The sequence below is a fragment of the Schistocerca americana genome, chromosome 7, assembly GCF_021461395.2.
Source record: "Schistocerca americana isolate TAMUIC-IGC-003095 chromosome 7, iqSchAmer2.1, whole genome shotgun sequence".
Classification (NCBI taxonomy): domain Eukaryota; kingdom Metazoa; phylum Arthropoda; class Insecta; order Orthoptera; family Acrididae; genus Schistocerca; species Schistocerca americana.
Window position 1 is genome coordinate 132,772,673 of NC_060125.1, and position 18,040 is coordinate 132,790,712.

Below are 18,040 nucleotides of genomic sequence, written 5' to 3' on the forward strand. Positions count from 1 at the left end.
GAGTGTGTCAGACTGTATAGACGCAGAACAAGTTCTTTTATTTTGAGCATTTCACAATCATTGAAACATACAGAAAGAGTGAACTGGTCCTGCTCAAATGTATCTGACGTTGAATCTTTCATAATTCCATAAAATGTAGAAGTTTTTATATGAGAGTTGGAACTTTAATAGTGGAAACTATTTATTTACAGCTCATACAAAATAGATACATGTTTCAAAGTTTTACTGACCTTCAGAGTAGTCACCAGCATTGTGTATAACCTGTTGCCAGCGATGTGGAAGTCGTAGGATACTCTTAACAGTGCCAGTTGTGTTGGCAGTTCGAGTGGCGCCGTCTATTGCCCAACGATTTTGTAGCAGTTCTGAAGAAAATGCCGTGAAGTGTTTCCTTCAGTTCAGAAATCGAGTTGAACTTACGAGGGCTTAGGTCAGGGGAGTGCAGTAGGTGGTATAGCACTTAGCAGCCCCATCAGTGTCAGCCCCAGAAGTGTCATGAAATTTCCAGTGACTGTTTTATGAACTCTGAGTGCCTTTCCTGTTCAATCCAGTAACCATTGTGAACTAATAGTCACTAATAAAGGGGTGCTAGCTTACTCCTGTTGGCCAGCAGATGTAACTTGTCTTGGATGACCATAGGTGTTCTGCTTTCATTATGCTGAAAAAATGGCAATCTCTTAGTGAAAAAGTCTCTTCTCATCTATTTTGAAGTAATATTTAGCTTACTTCCAGTTACAGGAACCATCTTTAAAAAAAGATGTTTCTTTCTGTGGTCTTCTGTTGCTCAACTTGTGTATAGACCTAATGCTACCACAGCAGAGAACATTGCCAATCTTTTCTCCATAGTGTATTTGTGGATAAGAAACAAACTATTCTGACTTACTAGATCTTCCATTCCTCTGTGGAATTTTACAACAGGATGGGACAGAACGTATTTGAAGTATAAGATGTTTAACATTGTCTGATGCGTATTACCCTCAAGGATGTGACAGTTTGATTCAGCCATAAGCAAAACCTGCTATCAATGAAAACACTTATCACAGATTCATTATATGTGGCTCTGCCAATAGTTTATGTAGCTCTTCAAGTCAATTTTGGGGAGGGGATAGGATAGACACCAAATCTTGTCCTACTCTCCCTCCCATCCCCCCAAGACTTGGAAGTTGGAGAGCAAGTGACCCCCCTTCCCCATCACTCCCTGCTCCAGTTGATACACCTTTACTATACTCTGTTCATCACAAGAATAAACCTGATGTAAACAAACACAAATGCAATGATTGGTCAGAAGCCATATCACACGTACACTGGTGTTGTTACGCTCTTGGAAGTAGGTTCTACTTATGCATTAGATATCTTATTACTAAGTACATTAAATGAAACTTTAAGATATTCTAATGTATTTACAGACTTTTGGTTATTCCCTTTTGAGAGAGCGATTGAACGTGAGTAGTCATGATTTCTTCTTCTTACTTTGTTCTTCCCAAATTCTCTTCATACGTTCACTGCGTTCTCTCTTGCATTCTTCCGGCCATCTTTCCCCTGTTCTGTTCTCCTTATGTTCTTGTTTCAGTGTGAGTTTCTTTATAATGTTTCTAAACTGTTCTCTGTTGTTTATGTTGTCGTGTGCGATACCCAGTTCTTTAATGTCTTCTTCTTCTTCTTCAGTGATCCACTTTGTCTTTTTTTTTTTTTTTTTTGCTCTTGTTTACTATCTCAAAGATTTGTATTGTGAGCCTGCCTGTATTCATCCTGATGACATGACCATAAAATTTCATCATTCTCTTTCTAATGGTGTCTGTTATTGTTTCTATGATTTTGTAAATCTCTCTAGTTGGCCTCTTCATCCAAATTCCATCCCGAAACACTGGTCCATAAATTTTCCTCTGAGTTTTTCTTTCCTGCTTTTCAATCTCTCTGATCTTTATATGACCATGAATCACTGTAGTTTCTGCAGCATGAAGTGCTTCTGGTAGGACTACTGTGTTGTAATGCCTTAGTTTCACATTGACAGAAATAGATTTCTTATTATAGTGATTCCAAGTGAGCTTATAAGCTTTCTGTAATCTGGAGATTCTATCTTTATTGGCTGTTGAGTTCAGTCCTGATGGTCGGATTATCTCTCCCAGGTATCGGAAGTGGGCAACTTGTGCCACTTTCCCGTATTGAGTAGTAATGGGGAGATTATCTACAGGTTTGTTTTCCATATACTGTGTTTTCTCGTAGGAGATTTGTAGCCCAGTTTCCTGTGAGATTTCATACAGTTTTTCCAATTCAAGTTTGGCTTCCTCTCTATTGTTCATTAGAATGGCAAGATCGTCCACGAAAGCCAGACACTTCACCCTAATTCTCTGCTCTTCTTTAATCCCAAGCTGAATTACTTTTATTTCCTTTTCTCATGTCCTCATAATATTTTCCAGAACCATGTTAAACAGAAGGGGGGACAATCCATCTCCTTGGCAAACACCAGTATGGATATGAAATGCTTCTGATGTTTCTCCCATGAATTTAACTTTGGAGATTGTATCTGTTAATGCCTGTTGAATAAATGACCTTGTTTTCCTGTCAAGCCGGCCGGAGTGGCCGAGCGGTTCTAGGTGCTTCAGTCTGGAACCGTGTGACTGCTACGGTCACAAGTTCGAATCCTGCCTTGGGCATGGATGTTTGTGATGTCCTTAGGTTAGTTAGGTTTAACTAGTTCTAAGTTCTAGGGGACTGATGACCTCAGATGTTAAGTCCCATAGTGCTCAGAGACACTTGAACCATCAATTTCGCCCCCCCCCTGTCAATCCAAAACTCCTCTAACGTGTGAAATAATATTTGTCTATCTATTGAATCATAAACCTTTTTAAAATAGACAAAAGGTACCACATTACATCTTCTCATGCACCACAGTACTTCTTCTCATTTGCGAAATTGTTTTTAAGTTCCATATCTGTTCGATGCAAGATCGACCTTTGCGAAACCCTGCCTGATACTCCCCCTTTAACTGGTCCGCTTGTTCTTCTAGTCTCTTTAACAGGGCCTTTGAAAGAATTTTGTATATTACAGGGAGCAGTGAAATTCCCCTGTAATTATTTGGATCAGTTTTTGCACCTTTTTTGTGGAGAGGGTGAATTAATGCACATTTCAACTCTGCAGGTATTTGTTCAGTTTCCCAAATATTTGATATAATTCTGTGGGTTGCTTGTGTGAGATTATTGTCATTTAATTTCCATACTTCTGCTATGATTCCGTCTTCCCCTGGAGACTTATTGTTCTTCAAATAATTGATTGTTTCCTTTACCTCTTTTAAGTGATGGTGGATTTGAATCGGGATTGGATGTGGGTTTTCCAAAATCTAGTTGTTCTTTCCGAGGCTCGCATTTGAAAAGTGAATGAAAATATTTAGCTAAAATTTGACAGTTCTTTTTAGGGTTGGTTTCCAGTGATCCATCAGGCCAGTGAAAACACAGATTAGGTGGTTGATACCTTGTTAGGTTTTCTTTGAAAATTTTGTAAAAATTTCTGGTGTTATTCTTGATAAATTCTTGTTCAATTTCTTTAAGCCGGTTTATATCATATCTACATTTTTCTCTTCGTATTGCCTTGGATGAACTCTTCTGTATTCTCAAAAATTCCTGCCATTTTTCTGTAGTTTTGTTGCTACTGAAAGTTTTCCAAGCTTGTGCTCTTTCTTCTATTGCTTGATCACATGCACTGTTGCACCATCTGTGTTTTCTCTTTCTTGGGGGTTTGTCAAATTTCATAGTGTTTTTCAGTACTTCTGCAAGTTCCTTCCAGTTCGTTGCATTTGGTTGCCCAATTTCCTGGAGAATTTCCCTCTTGTTAAGTTTAAGGTATTCTGGATCAATTCTAATTGCTCATTGGTGGTTTCTTTCTGTTAGGTTGAATTTTAATCTTTTTTGCAGCAGATGGTGGTCTGACTCAAAAAATCCTTTTCTTGTTCATAGATTGAGTATTTCTTTGGTGTTCTTATTAGATATGGCAACATGGTCTATCTGAAATTCACCCAAAGTTGAATTTGGTGATTTCCATGTTGTAAGTTTGTTTACAGGTTTAAGGAATTGTGTAGACATGATTTTAAGATCAAAATTTTTACAAAAGTTTATCAGTCTCTCACCGTTTTTATTTGTTCTCTTGTGAGCTGTATGAATTCCCGTTGTTTTCCTGAATTTTTTCTCTTTGCCAAGTTGTTCATTGAAATCTCCTAAAATAATTTTCATGTGATGAGTAGGGATTTTATTTGAGGTTTCCTCCAGTAGTTCCCAGAAGTCATCTATTGCCTGTGGATCTTTTCTATTGTAATCATTTGTGGGGGCATGTGCATTTATCAGTGTATATGCCTTGTTTCCAGATTTTACTGAGATTGTCGAGATTCTTTCTGATGTTGAATGGAAGTTTATTATTGAGTCTATAATTGATTTGTGCACAATGAAAGCTGTGCCAAATTGTTTGGGCGCCTTGTTCAGCTGGACTGCAGGTTTTCCTTTATAGATTCCTGAATCAAAATGATTTCTTTCAGTAAATTGTGTTTCTTGAGTCGCAAAGATTTTTATGTGGAGTTTTTCCATAGTATTTTTGAGTTGTTTGAGTTAACCTACTTTGTAAAGTGTGTTTGTGTTGAGAGTTCCTATGTACAAAAGTTTATCAGTCTCTCACCGTTTTTATTTGTTCTCTTGTGAGCTGTATGAATTCCCGTTGTTTTCCTGAATTTTTTCTCTTTGCCAAGTTGTTCATTGAAATCTCCTAAAATAATTTTCATGTGATGAGTAGAGATTTTATTTGAGGTTTCCTCCAGTAGTTCCCAGAAGTCATCTATTGCCTGTGGATCTTTTCTATTGTAATCATTTGTGGGGGCATGTGCATTTATCAGTGTATATGCCTTGTTTCCAGATTTTACTGAGATTGTCGAGATTCTTTCTGATGTTGAATGGAAGTTTATTATTGAGTCTATAATTGATTTGTGCACAATGAAAGCTGTGCCAAATTGTTTGGGCGCCTTGTTCAGCTGGACTGCAGGTTTTCCTTTATAGATTCCTGAATCAAAATGATTTCTTTCAGTAAATTGTGTTTCTTGAGTCGCAAAGATTTTTATGTGGAGTTTTTCCATAGTATTTTTGAGTTGTTTGAGTTAACCTACTTTGTAAAGTGTGTTTGTGTTGAGAGTTCCTATGTACAAAAGTTTATCAGTCTCTCACCGTTTTTATTTGTTCTCTTGTGAGCTGTATGAATTCCCGTTGTTTTCCTGAATTTTTTCTCTTTGCCAAGTTGTTCATTGAAATCTCCTAAAATAATTTTCATGTGATGAGTAGGGATTTTATTTGAGGTTTCCTCCAGTAGTTCCCAGAAGTCATCTATTGCCTGTGGATCTTTTCTATTGTAATCATTTGTGGGGGCATGTGCATTTATCAGTGTATATGCCTTGTTTCCAGATTTTACTGAGATTGTCGAGATTCTTTCTGATGTTGAATGGAAGTTTATTATTGAGTCTATAATTGATTTGTGCACAATGAAAGCTGTGCCAAATTGTTTGGGCGCCTTGTTCAGCTGGACTGCAGGTTTTCCTTTATAGATTCCTGAATCAAAATGATTTCTTTCAGTAAATTGTGTTTCTTGAGTCGCAAAGATTTTTATGTGGAGTTTTTCCATAGTATTTTTGAGTTGTTTGAGTTAACCTACTTTGTAAAGTGTGTTTGTGTTGAGAGTTCCTATGTAGTTTTTCTCTTTTGGTCTTAGAGATTTTGAGAAGCTCCGACTCCTCTGCACATGACGTTCCTGGTCCCCCAAAATCCGATGACCAGGAAGATTCAGTCTAGAGACTGATGCCTATGGTAGTGGATTTCTTTCCTTTTGTTCCATCATGCTTATTCAAATTGAAAATTGTTATGTGGTGACATTCTATGAAGGTCACATGTTTACGACTTGATTGTTGAGATCAAGAAGAGCATCGAGCAGCCACACCAACTGGGTGAACACATGCTGACCACAACCCACTGGATTCCAGAGCAGATTTCGGGTGCTTCTTCTGCCAGTTTTTTGATGAAGTGTTACTCCTCCCCTTCCTCCTATATATGTATATATATAGACACACACACTGTATCATAGTATAATGGTGTAGTTTATGGATGGCTGGTTCAAGTCTTGCCTCAGTCAACCTTTTTTTTTTTCCAATTTGAAATACCTAAACCTCTCACTTGCAAAATTCATCATAATTTTTTATGAGTAATGCACATCTTCTCGTTTCTAATTACATATTGCATGCAAAATTCCTGTTTTCATTTCAAATATAAATCCTTAGTTATCGATATTTTATAAAGGATTGTTAATAAAGGTTGCCTAAATTACAAAAACATAACAATCTAATTTTTTAGGGTAAAAGTGAAAAACAAATACTCTTTATTTGGACTATGTCCATTGTTGTACACCACAGATTTAGTCTCACACGAGCCAGAATGATAAGTGTCATAGAAACATGAAAAACAATCATTTTCACAGCATCGGGCACACAAAACAAATGGTGCATTTTTACATTTGCCACTCTATCATTACAATATGAACCAATCAGAAATGATCTGGAGCAAAGTTAAGGGGTTTGTCACAAGAAATAACAAGATTGTTAAGCTGCTGTATGTACTGGAACTAACACACACAGCTTTTTCACATGTCACAGCCGAATGCTGGTGGGATATTGAAAGGCATGTCATAAAAGAAAGGAGAAAATGCAGCACCTGTGTGGCTTCATGGATTCTGTTGTTGATCCATTTTTTATCAATGTAGAGGATGACAGTTCCAGAATGGAAATGTACTTCTTGGTTTTGGACAAGGAAGGAGCTAAGTGATTACCAGATGATTGACTGCAACTAATACTTCAGTGGCTTCAGTATTCAACAATAAGGTGAAATCCCTGCATTATCCTTTTGCATCAAACATAGCTTGCTCAGGAAAATTATCCTGTGTTTAAGGTAGGAATTTTCATCACTCTTGTTTGTAATTAGAAAACTATTTTACTTGAGAACGAGAGCATTTTAAGCTTTCTGTCTGGTCACCTAAGAAGCATGCTGGAATTTTGCTGAACATTATTTCATTCTCTTTAAAAATTAAATGACATTTGAAGCTATATTGTTTCCCTGGTCATCTCTTTTTATGTCTTAACTACAACTGCACACATCGTTGCAGGTTACTTGGACCAGCTGACTGGTCAGTGCTGTCAAAGTTAAATGTGCTGGTAAAGCTGTTGACCTGAATTATCACTCAGTCTGTGTGCATGTAACACAGCATTTAAAATGTATCCTTATCATCATACTTAACTGTACTGGAAACAGCTTGGCTTTCACTCCCCTTGAAACAAAACCCAATGAGATTCAAGCAAATGTGGAAGCATACAGTGCAATGTTTATATCAGGTTTATTCTTATGATAAACACAGTATGGTCTGAGTGATAACAAATTTCTTTCTATCATAGTAGTACTGCTCTGTATTGTAGTCCAGTTTAAAGTATTGGCATCTGACAGGGAACTGACTGGACTAATCCCACCAGCAGTATATCAAAGGTTCTGTAGTGGCATTGTTGTCAGCTCCCACTTTGTTCTCACTTCCACTATTCAAAATATGACATGCCTGTGAATTATTGAAAAGGAAACTTAACTGAATCTTAAAATTTTGCCTATTTCAAGAAAATTAATTAAAATTGGGAACAAATTATCAATCAGAGGTATTGTAGACATCTACACAGTATGTGAATTTCAGAATTTGTACGTTATATTTGAAGGATATAGATACTTTAAATGTATACTTGTTATGAGTTAAATATTTATGCAATGCCAGACAAAACTTAAGAATGATCCATTATCAAGTAAGTTGTTTTGATAATCATGGAAAAATCATTCCTTTACAACCATCTGTTTCACCTGGTCCTCCTCTCTGATGGCTCTATCCACACATCTATCCACTTTAAACCCACCAACCAACAACAGTGCCTGCAGTTTGACAGCTGCCATTCCTTCCAAAACAAAAAATCCCTCCCATACAGCATGGCCACCCTGGTATCATGTATCTGCAGTGACAAGTACTCCTTTGCCAAGTATGCTGAAGGTCTACCAAGGCTGTGGCAGACAGGCACTATACTTCAGACCTAGTCTGTAAATAGATCTCCTGTGCCATTTCCCCACACTCCCCCAGCTATCCCATCACCCCCAAGACGAGCTACAAAGGAGAGCCCCCTTCATCACCCACTACCAACTCAGACCGGAAAATCTGAACCACATCTTTTGTCAGGGCTTTGATTACATATCGTCATGCCCTGGAATGAGAGATGTCCTACCCAAGAACCTTCCCACCCCTCCTAAAGTAGTGTTCCATCACCCACACAACCTCCACCATGCCTCAGTCCATCACTATGCCACTCCAAATCCCAACCCTTTGTCATAAGGATCATATCCCTGTGAAAGGCCCAGGTGCAAGATCTGCCCATTCCACCAACCCAGTACTTCCTGATCCAGTCCTGTCACAGGTTTATCTTACTCTATTAGGGGCTGGGCCACCTGTGAAAGCAGCCACGTCATTTACCAGCTCCACTGTAATAATTGCACAGCTTTTTACATTGGTATGACTACCAACCTGCTGTCCACCTTGATGAACAGCCACCAGCAAACTGTGGCCAAGAGCAAAGTAAACCACCTTATGGCACAACATGCAGCTGAACATAACACACTTCATTTCAATGGCTGCTTCACAATGTGGGCTATGTTTGTGTCCCCTCACCACCTCCTCCATTTTCATGTTCCTACACCCTCATTGTGTCCTGCTCTCTGCCAATGCATCCACCCATCTTTCCCCTTCCATGGTCCTCTCCTTTTCCACTCTCCATCCCTTGTCCATCTCCATTTCCCTGCCTCCCAATGCTGTGCCTAGCAGGCTTGTCATGCCTCCACATTTTCCCTGCATGCTCCAGTAGACAGTTCTCTTCTCTCCCTCTGCTGCTGCCCCACCTTCAGTTTTCTGCTTTGATCCAACACTGCAGTTGATTTCTGGAGGTGATGAAGATGGTCGTCATGTGTGCATGAATTGAGCTTGCTGGAGATGGCAGTTGTATGTGCATGAGATGCACTTGCTTTTGTGTGTGTGTGTGTGTGTGTGTGTGTGTGTGTGTGTGTGTGTGTGTGTGTGTGTGTGAGTGAGTGAGTAAGTGCACACGCACGTGCCTGCGCACATATGTTTGTTTCCTTTTCTGAAGAAGGCTTTGGCCAAAAGCTAAATGTGTAACAGACTTTTTGTTTTGTCTGTCAGCAACTCAACTTGTTATCTTTATGGCGAGTAGCAATTCATGAAACGACTTTCAGTCTATTTTTCTACTTCTCCACTCTCAAATTAATTATGAGCATAATGAGTATGTAAATCTTTCATTACAGTACTTGATTTCTCTTATTTTATTGTGATGGTAATTTCACCATTTGTAAGGGGTGTCAACAAATAAAGGTGGTTATTATTAAACTTTCAGTACTTGAGCCAGCATAGATGAAAAACTATATACCATATGGGTATCTAACTTTATAGGAATAATGTTCAGACTCGGTGCTGCAGGGTTTGCATTGTTAGTAGTTACTGGACTGGCACAGTGATGTAAGATTGAAACATAGGCATCAGTGTACACTACAGATGCATACAGTCAACATGGATCTGGACAAGGTGAGGAAGGCTTTGGTCATAAAATTGTCTTGCTATTCTTTGCAAGTATTGATGCATTAGTGGAATATTGAGAGGTCCTGTTTCCTCACCAGTATTGTCTCAGTTTGAATTAACTGGAGATTTGAGAATTTCTCCTGGGAGAGGATGATGGACAATTGTACCACAAATTGTTGGAGAAGTTACTGTTGCCATGGCTAAGAATGCTGTATGAAATGAATGATTTTAAAGCACTGCACGAGCTGTGTCACTACAGCTGAACATTCCACGGACCACCGTTTGAAAAGTGTTGCGAACAACTGTGAAATGGTATCTGTAGTGCGGTCCCAGGCTGTTGTGCATGCAGATAATGTGACATTGAGTATTGTTTATAATGTGGAACATAAACATGGTACACAATTAACAAGTGTTACCCTCTCCTGTGAAAAGTAAAATGTGTTTCTTTCATTGGTTTACTTATTTCTCTTATGTGTGCCCTTACAAATGTTTTCACAAAGCTTCACTGCTCTATTAGTTTTCATGGGGGTCCTCTCGTCTTCACACATTGACGGTAAAACCTTCTGAGGCTGTTAGGCTGCATCATATTACTTTTCAAAAGTTGATAAACTCAGTGTTTTGTCCATTCTGCTGCGATCTACTTCAGGATTCTTCTGGTGTTCCCGGCTGGCTTAACACTGTTACATTGCATTGAAAATGATATTTTATGCACTTTTTTTCCAGAAGTCAAACTACATTTTTCATGCTGCTATTAGTGGGCAATCATAATTGGGTAAATATTGACAGCAGATAATGAGACAAGAGGCACATTATCAAAATATTATTGCTGTTGTGCCGCTGAGGTGTCTTCCTGATAGTAGCCAACATTTACCAAAAATTTGACTGGGTATTTCTTCTCTGATGGTGAATAGCCGTGACAGCCACAGGCTTCTGGCTTCTTGTGAGGAGGTTCCAAGGAGAATGAACATTGCTAGGCCACTTTTGTCAACATCATATGGCTTCTGGCATGATGGTTTGGGATGTGATTAGGTGCACAACAGAATCATTTCTGGTTCACATAACTGGTAATTTGGACAGTGGCCATTGCATGTCCGTGTTAAGGCTGGCGGCTGGGGCCCATCTTCAGCATCTGTATAACATTATGTTTAAACAAGGTAAAGCAAGGCCCATGTTTCCCTGACTTACTGTGATACAAAGGGAATTCAACTGTTGTCGTGGCTGGTGTGTTCTCCAGATCTCTCACCTAGTGAAAACTGCTTGTAATAAGTTCCCAGAAGACTGGCGTGCCACCACTCACCAGCCGCTACAATTGATGAATTTTGGCACAGAGCTTAAGCAGCATGGAATAACGTACCTATCTCTCTCATCCAAACTCAACTTGGGTTGATGACCAGAAGGTTTAGAACTGTTGTTGCTGCCTGAGGTGGCACCATGTGTACACCCAAACCAACTAAAAGTTTAACAATTTATTCTTCATAATCTACTGTATATGCATAGTAAACTTCTTTTATTTGCTACCCTTCTTGGTGTCACAATTTTAAAGGCCAGCAGAGAATATACACTGGTTGACATAAAAAGTAAAGTACCCAGAATACATTGTTGGATATTAGTGTTACTTTGTACAATACTCACCATGGATGGGTATGTAAATGGTGAGAATTGCAATTGCACTGTGAATGGTAGCACAGCCACCAGAGTGCATTAGTTGTTTTTGTGTTGTTATCAGTCCTGATAGGATACATAAGGGGTGTGAACAGCATCAGATGTTGAGTTGAGTGATCACTATGAAGGACATGTAGATGTCATGCGTTCATGTGAGACAGCATTATCAGCACCTTACAGAGTGAGAAAGGGGCCTCATTGGACGTCTCCATTTGTACAGTCGGTTGAATCATGAAATATCCAGATTTGTTGAGAATTTAGATGTGACAGAAGGCCCATATTTCACTGCCTACGAGTGTTTGAGCAGGTATACTCATTGCCAAGCTTCCAGCCAATTACATCAGGCCACCAAAAAGGAGAATTGCCATATTGTGCACCGAGCACATCCTAACTCATTGACATCTGTGTTAGCCATCTGGGAACAAGTAATTGACTCCCTGCAAAGTTGTGTGTCATCCCACACCATTGGTCGGAGACTAGTAGCATGCAGACCAGGGAATCACTGTCCTATGTGTTGGCTGCCAGTAATGCCAGGACACAAACACCTGTTTGAATTGGTGCCATAACTGGGAAGCACGGACTGCCGATGAATGGCATTACATTGTCTTCAGCGATACGTCACAATTCTCTACTGACCCGGATGACCATCATTGCTGAGTATAGTGGTGACCTGGGGAGAGGTTCCATTGTTGCGGGAGGGCACAATAGTGGTACTCCTGGTGTCTTGGTGAGCACATACATTGGGATATGACTTCAGGTCATAGCTGGGAATTCTGATGACACAATGGCATGTCAAAGACATCCTGTGTGTTACCTCTTGTGTGACAGTACTGTGGCACTATTTTCAACAGGACAATGCTTGTCCACACTTGGTATGAGTCTATATGAACTGTGTGCATAGTGTTAAGGTACTCTCATGGCCAGCAAGATCCCAGATCTTTCCCCAATGAACACGTGTGGAATCAGCCTGGGGGTCAACTCCATTTCAGTCCAGTATATCAAGGGTCATTTACAACAGCTGTGTACCAGCTTGCCTCAGGAGAGGATACAGTGGCTTAATGACACCCCTCTCAACTGAAACAGTGTGTGCATACAGGCCACACGTTGTGTAATACATCATACTCATAAGCGAACTGATACTGTCACATTCTTTGCAAATTTGATTTGATTTTGTAATCACTGTTATAACATGAAATTTTATTTTGTTTCCTCTTCCCTTATTGGTGCTTCACTTTTTAGTCAGGCACTGTTTTTATAAAATCATGCACTTAACTTATGGGAACAATTTCTTAACAGAGGAGATGGAGTTTGATGCAATCACACTAGACTCGTTACGAGCTGAGAAAGTCTACCAGAAGTCTGCACGACAGCAGCAGAAGGAGCTGAAGGCATTGCATAGGCGGCAGCACCGGGACAGCCTCGCTGCCCAGAGTGAACAGTGTGCTGCCATTGAGGAGCTCACAAAGGGCCGCAGGTGAGTTGCATACCAGTCTGCATATACATACAAACTCTGCAGACCACCATGAAATGCATCGCACAGAGTACATCTCATTTTGATGGGTGTTAGAGATTCTTCCTGTTCCATTCACATATGAAATGTGTGAAGTATGACTACTTAAATTCCTCTTCGTATACTACAGTTAATCTAATTTTGCCTCGTGGTCCCTAGCAAAATGTATGAGGCTGTAATGCATTCCTAGATTCCTTACATCATAATTTGTAAGTTGGCTTTTACAGGGTAACTGCCATATATCTTAAAGGGTTTGCCAGATCAGTTTTTTCAGCATAGATTATTTTGAAATTTCCCTTCCAATCCCAGTTTGTACAAGATTCATTGTTACAGCTTTTTTCACCATACCTGCGGCAATGCTACTCATTGCTGTTCTGTCCCTGTCTTGTTGTTCGTGTATTGTAAAGGAAAAATAAACATCCCCTTTCACTAAAAAGTGATCTGATCTACAGGATGCTCCTTTTTGCACTCTAACATACTTCAAACCATCTGATACGGGTGTTTTTTTGTCGATATATAGTCAGTTACTGACTGCAAGTTTACTGTGGGCTGAGTCCAAGTACATATGTGTAAGATTAAAACAGTGTACAAGACTGTAAGTTGAACTTGGATCCTTTGCATTTTGTGGGCAAGTGCTCTAGCAACTGATCTACCCAAGTGAGACTCGTGGCCCATTCTCACAGATTTACTTTTGGCAGCTTCCAAACTTCATTTGTCTTTCTTCCAGTTGTGCCAGTTTTGCAAGCTATACAGGAGAAATTCTGTGAATTTGGAAGTAAATCTGTGAGGGTGGGTCATTAGTCATGCTTGGCTGGCTTGAGTGGTGAAGTGCTAGCCTGCAAAATGCTAAGGACCCAGATTTGAGCCCCAGTCTTAGACAAAGTTGTAATTTGACAGGAAGTTTCAAATCTTTGCACACTCTACTGCAAAATGAAAATTTATTTTGGATATTTGCTATTTTATGTGCAGAGAAAACCATTCTAAGATTTTTAAGTCAAACTGGTGACTCACATCTATTAATCAGACTACATTATCATTTACTGTGTCCTTCACAAAAGGTCCAGCTGTTTCGTTTGCCCTCTTTCTACCAATACAACCACCAAAATTGTCCATGAGTACGACATCATTATAAAACAAGGGTGCCTGTCTATCAAAAAACTCTTCTTTTTCTGCATATGCTGTTGCATCTGTTGGTGCATACATACCAGTTATATAAACATTTTACACTCCTATAAATCTTACCAACTTGCAGGGGCATTTCATGAGCAACCTCACAACTATAAGCATTCTTAATGAACTTAGCGTACAGAGCTGTGGACACTACAGCATTTGCTTTTTATCCTTACTGACTCCATTAAAAATGTATGTAACCCCCTTCTTTCAATTACCTCTTCTCTTTTTGCATTGTACTAAAAACCACAATACCCATCTTATATTCTCTTTCTTCTATGCATTTGAAGACTTCATGATGCCGTACACTGATGCCTCATTTGTTCCATAAATCTTGTAATAATTTTCCATATCTACACATACACAGATACTCTGCTGACAGCAGTGAAATGCATGGAAGTGAACTTAGCATGGTGCCTTGTGTTAGGGGTCATTACCATTCCACTCATGTGTGCAGTGTAGGAATAATGATCACTTAAAAACTTCTTTGAGCACTGTAATTGGTCTAATCCTGTCTCCACAGTCCATGCAGGAGTGATATGCACAGGGTAATCCTGTTCCTAGGTTTCTCATTTGAAGCGGATCTTTGAAACTTTGTAGGAAGCATCCACAGTATAAGTATCTACCACATCAATTCTGCAGCATTTCTGTGACAGTTTCCTAAATCTGTTACCATTGATCCTTCCATTATTTGTATATCTTCATTACCCCTTTTAGTCTTATTTGGTACTGTAGGTTGGCTTGGATGAGTGTTTAGTAATCAATCTCTTTTATAAACTGATTACATTTCCCTAGAGCCCACCAATGAGCTCAAGTCTACGACCTGATGTAGCTGTGTCTGAGCCTATGTGATCATATCTTTTAATAGCTGTTTCACCTACAGTAAGGCTCAAAAGTATTTTGACAACATAAAATTCGTTATTATTTCTCTTAAAATAAAATGCTATTGGACAGTGTCTTGAGTATAGTGAAGAGCAGTATAGCTATGACTATTTGAAGGTGTCAGATTGTGACTCACTTGTTTACACTTTGTGCTACTGGATGAATCTGACTTTCAGTGAGCTGAAAAGTATTTTGACATGCAATTTGATCCATGAATTCATGGCTGTTACTTGCTTCTTAGTTCTAATTTATACTGATATTTACTTACAGTGATTATTTCAATAATCCAAAATGTAAGGAATATTCCAATGGCTTTAGAAACGCCATGGTAAATGCACTAAAGCAAGGACTGAAACAAACCAAAGTTGCTCAAATTTTTAAAGTGTCTAATCAGCTCGTTAGTACATGGAAAAAATTGTATAATAAACAAAAGATTGTCAAAAATAAGACTCACAGTGGACATCTAAAAAAAGGTCTCCTAAAGTTGATCATATCATTAAAAAGTTATCAACAAGTGATTTTCACAAGTCAGCTCTAATAATACAAGAGAACTGAAAGAAAAATATAACGTCAACATCTGCATTTCCACTGTCAAACGATGCTTGAAACTCTCCAAAGTACATGGACAAAAACTAACGAAACTACGAAAAACAGGAAGGCCCGACTTGCGTTCATAAAACGGCACAGATCATGGACAAGTTCAGACTGGTCTAAAATTCTGTGGAGTAACAAGATCAAACTTCATTTAATGTCATCTGATGGTATCAAATATTTTCAACATCATGTAAATAGACGATATGATTTCTGGTACCAGATTCCCATGGTCAAATATGGGGGTGGCATTGTGATGGTTTGGAGATGTTTTTCACACTTTGGAGTTGGACCGTTAGTTCGAATTGAAGGTAATATGGATCTCTTTGTGTATGAAAAAGTATAGAAGACCCAAATACTGCCATACACTAAACACCACACACCAGCTGGATGGTATTTTCAACAAGATAACCATCATAAGCACATGTCCAAGCATATTAGTAATTTTTTCAAAATGCAAAAAAAATCAAGGTTTCAGAGAGGCCAAGTCAAAGTCTGGATTTGAATCCTATAGAATATCAGAGGGAGGAGTTGGACTGCAGTATAAGAATAAAAAATTATTCAAGCAAAGATGCTTTTTTTGAAGCTCTCAAAAATGAGTAGGATAAAATCCTGATTGATCGATTCCAAAAGCTGGTCGACTCAGTGCTGGCAAGATGTGAAGCTGTCATAAAGCCAAGAGATATCCCACTAAATATTGATTTTCTTATTACAGTAGATGATAATTAATTGTTAAAAATGCATTTTTCAACAGTGTCAAAATACTTTTGCTCCACCATTGTCCTCGTAAAACTATTACACTCTATTATTTTGTGAACAACAGCTACTTTTTCACTATTCTGTAGAACACTGAATATCCATCAATGAAATAAATTACTGATTTCCATGTTTTGTTTTTAATTAATCCAATTAATATGTTTGTCAAAATACTTTTGAGCACTACTGCAGGTACTTAATATTGCAGATACAGGATACCTCTGTTTTCCTTTTATGACATGCACAATTTTGCATTTCTGAACATTTACGTCATTGGCAAAAATGTATATCTGCAAGGTAATTATGATATTACATGAAGAACAAGGGTCCCAGCAAAGTGCCCTACGACATGCATGAAGTTACTTCTACACCTGTTGATTAGTCTCCAGCCATGATAACTTGCTGCAGCCTTCCTAACAAGAAATCTCCACTTCTATAATAAATTTTGCTTGATGCTCCATATGATGAAGATTTGGTCAGTAAGCATTTTGTGTGATACTATTTCAATGCTAGACGTCATGTGAGAAATGTACAAATAGGATTTCACATGATGAACACATACTGATTAGCATGGAGTAGGTCATTCTGTTAGGTATACCCCATTATTCAGCTTTCAGTATACTCTAAGATTATGCAACAGATGGATGTCCTAGATAATCTTCAGTTATTGTGATCACTTCTCAGCTTTGGTTAATGATAACTAGATACCAGTGTCTATGAGTTTAATTTGTACACCACAGCACTGAAGATAATCACTATGTGATTGAAAATCGATTTTGCCATTAATAAAACATCAATATTATGGCCAATGCTGACCTTCCTTTTAATTTAATCTTTCACCTTCCTCATTTTGGCAGCCCCAACCCTCTGGTCCAAGCACACTTTCGCAGCCTTGTCTTTTTCTTCCAACGTGTGTGTTTAAATCCCCAATTACTCTCATTTCTTCCTTCCCACCTGCCTCTGCATTTCCTCTTCAAACTCTTGCTTCTCCTCAGAAGTGCAACCCACCTGTGGCGCATACACTTTTATTACCTCTATGGGCATCCCCTTGAATGATATTTTGGTCTTCATCATCCTATCACTTATTCTCTTCACTTCCTCTTTTAATCCATCTCTTACTACTATTCTGACTCCATTTCTCCTTCCCTCCTCATTTCCACTCCATTACACTCAGTAGCCTTTCCTCAGTTGTCTCATTCCTTCTCCTTTCCATCTCATTTCAGCTAACCCCAATAGGTCTAACTTCCTTCTTTCCATCATGTCTACCAACTGCTCCACCTTTCCAGTCAACATTTGTATATTTAATGTTCCAAATATTAGTCCTTGTTTACAGACAGTTTGTCATCAATTAAATCCTTTCTGAAGTGTCCTTTCTGAGGCCCGTTCTATTTTTGAAAGCAGAAATCATAATCCACTACTGGCTTGCTGGGCCTATAGTAGCTCCACGAGAGCCTCGTTAGCCACCACTTTTCAGGCTACCGTAGGGGTCCCAGGGTGCACACAGTCCCCACTGTACCTCGCTCTTAGAGGCAATCTCCTGCTTGTACCTAAGTTCCCTAAACATACTGTAATCATTGGAGGAGACTTAAATCATCTAACATCAACTGGGAAAATTACAGTTTTGTTAGTGAGGGGACATGACAAAAAATACTGTGAAACATTACTAAATGTTGTCTCTGAAAACTACCTGGAATTGATGGTTTGGAACAGCACTTGTGATGGAAATATATTAGGGCAGTTATAGCAACAATGAATACAAAAATGCAAAGGGCCATTAAAACAAGCAGAAAGATT

The 18,040-nt window shown here is 38.8% G+C and overlaps 1 protein-coding gene across 1 annotated transcript in view; it reads left to right on the forward strand.

The window, feature by feature from the left end:
* LOC124622788 (1-phosphatidylinositol 4,5-bisphosphate phosphodiesterase-like) overlaps positions 1-18,040 on the forward strand; it is a 493,523-nt gene that overhangs the window by 399,402 nt on the left and 76,081 nt on the right. The window contains exon 18 of the mRNA XM_047148581.1: positions 12,634-12,811. Within this exon, the coding sequence (XP_047004537.1) occupies positions 12,634-12,811 (178 nt within the window). The remainder of the gene's footprint in view (positions 1-12,633; positions 12,812-18,040) is intronic.